The sequence below is a fragment of the Parasteatoda tepidariorum genome, chromosome 3 (genome assembly GCF_043381705.1).
Source record: "Parasteatoda tepidariorum isolate YZ-2023 chromosome 3, CAS_Ptep_4.0, whole genome shotgun sequence".
NCBI classification, from domain to species: Eukaryota; Metazoa; Arthropoda; class Arachnida; order Araneae; family Theridiidae; genus Parasteatoda; species Parasteatoda tepidariorum.
Genome location: NC_092206.1, coordinates 15,020,512 through 15,027,740, shown reverse-complemented (window position 1 = coordinate 15,027,740; position 7,229 = coordinate 15,020,512). Strand labels below are relative to the sequence as shown.

Below are 7,229 nucleotides of genomic sequence, written 5' to 3'. Positions count from 1 at the left end.
ATAATATTAATATTATTCATTAAATTAGGACCGCATTTTCACACAGAAAAAAAAAGTCCCTCTTTGAAAGTACCGGATTCCTAAATTAATTTTGGATTTAAAACATTCAAAGAAAAAAAGGTTAACAGACAGGTCTTTTCGCTAACAAACTCGACAGATTTTGGGATTTTACTCGAAATTAAAAAACAAAAAATATTTTCACAAAAATTATAAGTAGATTATTTACAAGACAGGATCTTACTCAAATATAGGAGCTGGATCTTTCACAATAAGTCCTGCATGATCAAGCTCTTAAATATTAGTAATTCTTAAGGCAACTGTTCTTAAACTTAAATAATAAAGATTTTGAAAGAAAAAACGTTCAGAATTTTTATTCTTTTATGTATGTTTAGTAGTACAAAAATATGCATATTAAAAAAAAAATTTTTTTTTATATGTTTAAATTCATTTATTAAAAACTAAAAGACCAATAAAAAAATTACTACTTCAAATGGAAAGTTATGTATGTAATAATTTACATTTTGTAACAATTTAATTCAAATTAGTGAAAATTTAAAAAAATTTCCGTTTCTTTCATTATGTATCTCATAACTTGGAACTATTAAACTATTCATAACTATTAAAACTATCATAACTATTTAAAGTAGTATTTCACTATTAGAGAGCTGTTTTAAAAAGTGTCTTAATCTCATATATTTCTTAATATAAAAATTTTACTTTTAAGAGAAATTTCTTAAATTTGCATACTGTTGAAATGTGTAGAAATAAAACTCAAATTTTGGAAAATTTTACAATTTTATTCTCTCTTAATAAATATTTTGTTTTCGATGTCCTTATCATTTCGATTTATTTATGTGACTATCCGGTCTCTGCAACTAAAGAAGATAAATTATCAATAAGTTTAAAATAATTAAAGGATAACATATTTATAACTTATTTGCTTTACAAATGCTGTTAAAATCGTTAAAATCACTGAGCTGTGATGTGAGCATATTTAACAGTAAATTTTAGTTTTATTGTTATGAGAATTTGACTTAAATGAGAAATGAAATAATATTTAGTGATAAAATACTAAATAATAACAAAATCTAGTTTTTTCAACAATAAAATAATTATAATATTAAATGTAAGTATAAGCTTAAGTTATTGTCATTTAAAAACAACTATAAACTCAGAAATATTTGAACTTCAAACACAGTTGGAAAATAAAAATTGAAGTAAATTACTGCATAGTATTTAGGAAATTGTACTGAAATACTTGCATACATTTTAACATTCTTTTATACTTATCACAACGAGTTCGTCATTCTTTCTAACTCTGATTGAAAAAAAATAATAATAAATAAAACTTTAAGTTAACAATGTTAAAATGCTCACGTTAACGTTTGAAATTCTTTAATAATTTAAATATTTAAAAAATAACTATATATTTTTATAGTAAACACTCAAGTCAACACAATAAAATAAAAATTATTAAAAAAAGAAAATTCCAAATAAATACTCATTGAATAAAATATCAATATAAATTATAGATTCAATTAATTACTCAATTATAATAAATATATTAAATGGGAATGCAAAACAAAATAGTAATTAGCGAAAAATTTTAGAAAGAATTTTAAAAAAATATTTATTCATTTTGCTTTCTTTCGTCAAAATAAACTGACGAAAAGAATTGAATCCCTCGTATTTCCACTTGGTTTCCCCGTTTAGTCTCCGCCCATCATCCAACTCTTCCTTGGGATGCCTCCCTTGGCGAAACTTGGCGGGACGTTCGGGGACACGAGAGGCAAGTGGGAAGATGTTGCAAATCGGTAACCTTCTCTAAAAAAATCGCGGCATCTCAACAACACGCGACGAAGAGTTGAGTGAAGATGCTTCCTCCCAAACTGTTCCCTCGACGCGATTCAAAATAGTTAAACAAACAAAACAAAAAATTTAACTAATCAGTTACATTTTAAAAAGTTCATTGATTTCAACCAGACGTTTTGAGAAGAAATAAAAAAAAAGGAAGACAAAACATACTCATGATTGTCGGGAACGAAATGACCGATAACGCGGGGTCCCCCAACAGCAACAACAATCTCCCGTCTTTCGGTTTCACACAGGAACAAGTCGCATGTGTCTGCGAAGTACTTCAGCAGTCTGGGAACATTGAAAGATTGGGCAGATTCTTATGGTCATTACCGGCTTGTGACCAGCTACAAAGAAATGAAAGTGTACTGAAAGCCAAAGCTCTGGTAGCGTTCCACCGTGGTAATTTCAAAGAACTTTACAGGATTTTGGAAAGCCACCCTTTCACGCCAAACTCTCATCCTAAGTTACAGACATTGTGGTTGAAGGCCCACTATATCGAGGCCGAGCGACAGAGGGGTCGACCACTTGGTGCCGTTGGGAAATATCGCGTGAGGAGGAAGTTCCCGTTGCCGAGGACTATATGGGACGGTGAAGAAACGAGTTATTGTTTTAAGGAGAAATCTAGGAATATTTTAAGGGAATGGTATCATCAAAATCCATATCCATCCCCTAGAGAGAAAAGAGAACTTGCTGAAGCGACTGGACTTACTACGACGCAAGTCAGCAATTGGTTCAAAAACAGACGACAACGTGACAGAGCTGCAGAACAGAAGGACAGGTTAGTTGCAATATTTATTTAAATGAAAATAATATTTAGTTACAATATTGTACTGGGATTAAGATTCATCCATAATAAAAATAATTGCAATATTACATTCAGATTATGATTCACCGATAAGGATAAGAGTTTCAATATTATACTTTGATTATGATTCATCGATAATAAAAATAGTTGCAATATTATACTTAGATTATGATTCACCGAAAATAATATTATGTTGATCATCTGAAAATAATGTTTTTTAGCTAAAATTTAATTCAATTTTTTTAATATATTACTTGTTAAAAAATAAGTATTATTTTATGTAAATAGTTATCTACTCAGAGCATTTAATTGTTTCATAAGCTATTGAAGATTATGATTTATCCAAAATAATGTTGGTTAGTTACAGTATTTAACATGGATTATAATTCACCGAAAATAATATTTTGTTGATCATCTGAAAATAATATGTTTTGCAGCTGAAATGCAATCCTATTTTTTTTCCCGAATAGATTGCTTGTTTCAAAATCAAATACTATTTTATGTAAATAGTTACGTACTCTGAGAATTTAATTGGTTTTTAAAAATCATTAAAGATAATGATTTCTCTAAAATAGTATTATCTAGTTGCAATTTTAAACTTATATTAGGATTCTAATATGTTTATTAGTTGAAATTTAATCTGATTTCTTTTTGAGTAGATTACTTGTTTGCAACCGTTATTTTTATGTAAAATAGTTACCCTCTTTGAACATTTGATTGTTTCATAAACCATTTAAGATTGTGATTTATCACAAATATTGGCTAGTTAGAATATTAATATTGTGTTTTGTTAATTAATATTTCGTAAATCATTTGAAAAAAAATATATTTTCCAGCCGAAATTTATTCCAATTTTTTTCCCTCGAACAGATCACTTGTTTTAAAAGCAAGCATTATTTTATGCAAAAAATCTGTCTGAACATTTAATTGTTTCATAAACCATTGAAGATTATGATTTATCTAAAATAATACTGGTTAGTTGCAATTTTAAACTTATTGCAATTTTAAACTAACTCTCAAAAATATTGTCAGTTGCAACACTAGGATTATGTTCCATCGCGAATGATATTATATTGATCATCTGAACATGCTACGTTTTGCACATTAATTTATTCCAGTTTTTTTTTTATTTATTAGATTACCAACTTATTTTAAAAGCAATTCTTATAAGTTAGCAGCAACCAACACCGATCCTCTAACTACTTCATGAAACAGGCAAGATTATTATTTCCCGAAAATAATATTTATTGTGTTGATCATTTGAATATATATTGTTCCATAGCCAAAATTTGATCCGAATTTTTCTAGAATAGATAAGTTACTAAACTTAAAAGCGATCGCTTTTTACTTATGTTAGCAGTAACATTAATTATAGTAATTTAGAAATTATTTCCTTTGTAAACTCCGTGTAATAAAATACTCTAATATTTTACATTTTAAGTGCAAATTAAAACTTTTTTTGTGTAAACTTAGAATTTTTTTTATATATAAATGTAAATTAATCATGCAATTCAATTCAAGATTCAATCATTTTACAAACATTTCGCCAATACACTTTAATTTGTATTTGTGAGTTTCTTTAGACATATTTTTGATTTTAGTTGTTACGTTTCTTTGAATACAATAAAAGCACTTAGTTCTAGAAAATAGCGAATTGGATTTAAAAACTAGAATTGAAGTTTTTTTTTCTTAGCGGTATGAACATAACCTAAATGTTTCTGCTTGATCACTAAATAAGACCCATTTTTCTTTTAAAGGGAAAAAGGTTCCTGTGGTTGCTATGTTTTCTGGAGACAAAATGTTACTTAATTTTTAAATTATTCAAAATGCCAATTAGTTTTCAAATTGTCTAAAATGCTACTTAAAGCCTTTTTTAATTATTAAATTACGTATTTCTCTCAGATATATTCATTAACCATAACTATTAAGAACTTTTAAACTTCCTTGAAGGATTTCTTTCACTAAAGAATTGTGATTTGCTTTATGTGGAAGTAGATTATCTATTGATTTGAACAAATCTTTTTTTACTTCTTATACTAATAACTTATTTACCTCTTCCAATATTGTAAAGTGAAATTTTATTCACAGTTTTTAAAATATATTTATCGATTACTTATTAATTTAAAAAAAAAAAGGTATTTGCAAACAAAAATTAAAACAAGTATTAACAAAAATATTTTAATACAAGAGTAACAAAAATAATATTTACTTGCTGTTGTACAATTAGTTTCAATAGTTAATATTGTTAAAACTAAAAATCTAGTAAAATTTCCATTCTTGTATGGTATGGTATATTTGGTTTACCTTTATTGTAAACCAAAATATGCAGTATTTAAACAACTTATTTTCCCTTCGTATGGTAACAGTTTACCGGAAATTCTGTTTTTCATAATTATAGTTCTTATAATGTACTTGAATTTACTACTATTTATTATCATTTAATAAATAGCTGAAACATGCACACATAAAATAAAAAGTTGAAGAGCAAATTTAACCTAATAAATGGTATAGCAATGACAATGATGAATAAATAATGTAACAGTATTTCTGCATGAATAAAAATGACTTCGTATGTTTTATTTATAAAGATACTATTTAAAATTTTGTTTTGAAAGTGATTAAAACTGTAATTATGTTTATGATATTATAGTACACTCTTACTTACTCAGTTATTTTTCTTTCATTTTATGCTTCAATGTTTATTTCTTAGTCAAAATCGAATTAAGTATATTTGATGATTATTTTTTTTAAAAAGTTTTTCGTCTTGTTTAAAAAACAGAATCAATTTTAAAAAATTGTTTTGTTTATATGACACTTAAATGTTAACTTTTTAAATTNTTGTGAAGGGTCCGTTAACGGACCCAAATTTCTTCTAAACAGACCCCTGATATTATAGTACAGTCTTACTTACTCAGTTATTTTTCGTTCATTTTATGCTTCAATATTTATTTCTTAGTCAAAATCGAATTAAGTATATTTGATGATTATTTTTTTAAAAAAATTTTCGTCTTGTTTAAAAAACAGAATCAATTTTAAAAAATTGTTTTGTTTATATGACACTTAAATGTTAGACTTTTTAAATTATCTTTTCTTTAATGCTTAGACGTGTATTTATATCTCAAAAGAAGTTCTTGTTTATGATTTCAAATTTATTAAATAGTGAAAAATTATAGTTAGATGACATTTACACTGCAGGCTATCTATTTATATTTAGAAAGTAATTAATTTCTCCCCTCTCCATAAAGTAACTTCTGTTATCAAAACAAAACCAAGATAAATAAATGAGTAGGTATATTTGTGTGACATAAGCAATGCTAATCTATTCACTTCTCTTGTTTTATGTTTAAAAGTTATCTTATTTTATGAGCGAATATACTAGCTATTCTATATAATTTAAAAACAATTAATTTGTATGAAGCTGGTTTTCATCTTTTGTTTTATTCTTATTCAAAATTTTAATTCAATAAAATAGGAAAACAAATAGTACTATATTTGTGCAAATTAATGTAATTCTACAATTTTATGTTTAGAAAAAAAAATTTCATCGTTAAAATAATAATAAAAAAATAAATAAACAAATTAAGAACGACATAAAAGCTTTTATTATCAAAACCAAGATAATAAAAATAGTTATAGAGATTAATTGACATTAACAATGCCAATTATGATGTATTGTTACTGATTAAAATTGTTTTATTTTTAGAAGTTTATTTTCTTTTCTAAATAATTACAACAGTTAAACTGACTTTCTAAATTAATTCTATATTAATTAATGAATAGATGCAATAGTAATAATAGTACTTAATAGAATTTAAAAACTTTATGTACTTACTCATAGTTTTTGAAAACTTAACTTTTTAATGTATGAATAACGTTTCTCAATCTCTATGAAATGAAATTCATATATGAATTGTTTGCTTTTAAAAAATAACGCGAATTCTTGTCCATACAGACTGATATTAACATACTTTGTTTAGAATAAATTAATTTTGATAGAAAAAGTTCAGTGTCTCCCTTATCAGTTCAATGTTTTTTTCCAGACATTTTACGGTAGTTCTAGACATAATAAAAAAACACTATTACGGTCGCCAACCTCTTGACAGACTTAAATAATCTTCATTTATTAAATTATATTCATGTATCCCAAGTTTTCTTAGCTATAATATAAGATTGTTTTTTTTTTCTTATCTTATAAATGTTATCATTTTTTAAAGAAAATATTTTACATTTTTTTAATCATTTAGCTTTAAATTATTTATAAGAAAGTAGTAGAATTATGATATTTTGTACACGCGCATTCAAAGCATTATGAGTAGCATTCAAAAATTTAATTTTAGAGCAATGTTAGAATCTTCGTTTTTCTTTTTTCAATGCAAATTTCAGGTATAAATATTTTCAAAATTCTTATAAGTACCTGAAAATCGTGATAAAATGTTTATTGCATTAAACAATAAAATGTTCATGTGCATGAAATATAATTTAAATTTGAAAAATAAAATTAGTTTGTCGTTACTATTTCTATCTCCATGATGATGATAACTACAAACTAACTTTAACTAATCTGATT

General features: G+C 25.5%; 1 protein-coding gene across 1 annotated transcript in view; it reads left to right on the top strand.

The window, feature by feature from the left end:
* The first annotated feature begins 1,752 nt into the window (after positions 1-1,752).
* The window catches only part of LOC107436467 (homeobox protein six1), a 32,289-nt gene continuing 26,812 nt past the window's right edge, over positions 1,753-7,229 (top strand). The window contains exon 1 of the mRNA XM_016048204.3: positions 1,753-2,635. Within this exon, the coding sequence (XP_015903690.1) occupies positions 2,028-2,635 (608 nt within the window). The 5' untranslated portion in view covers positions 1,753-2,027. The remainder of the gene's footprint in view (positions 2,636-7,229) is intronic.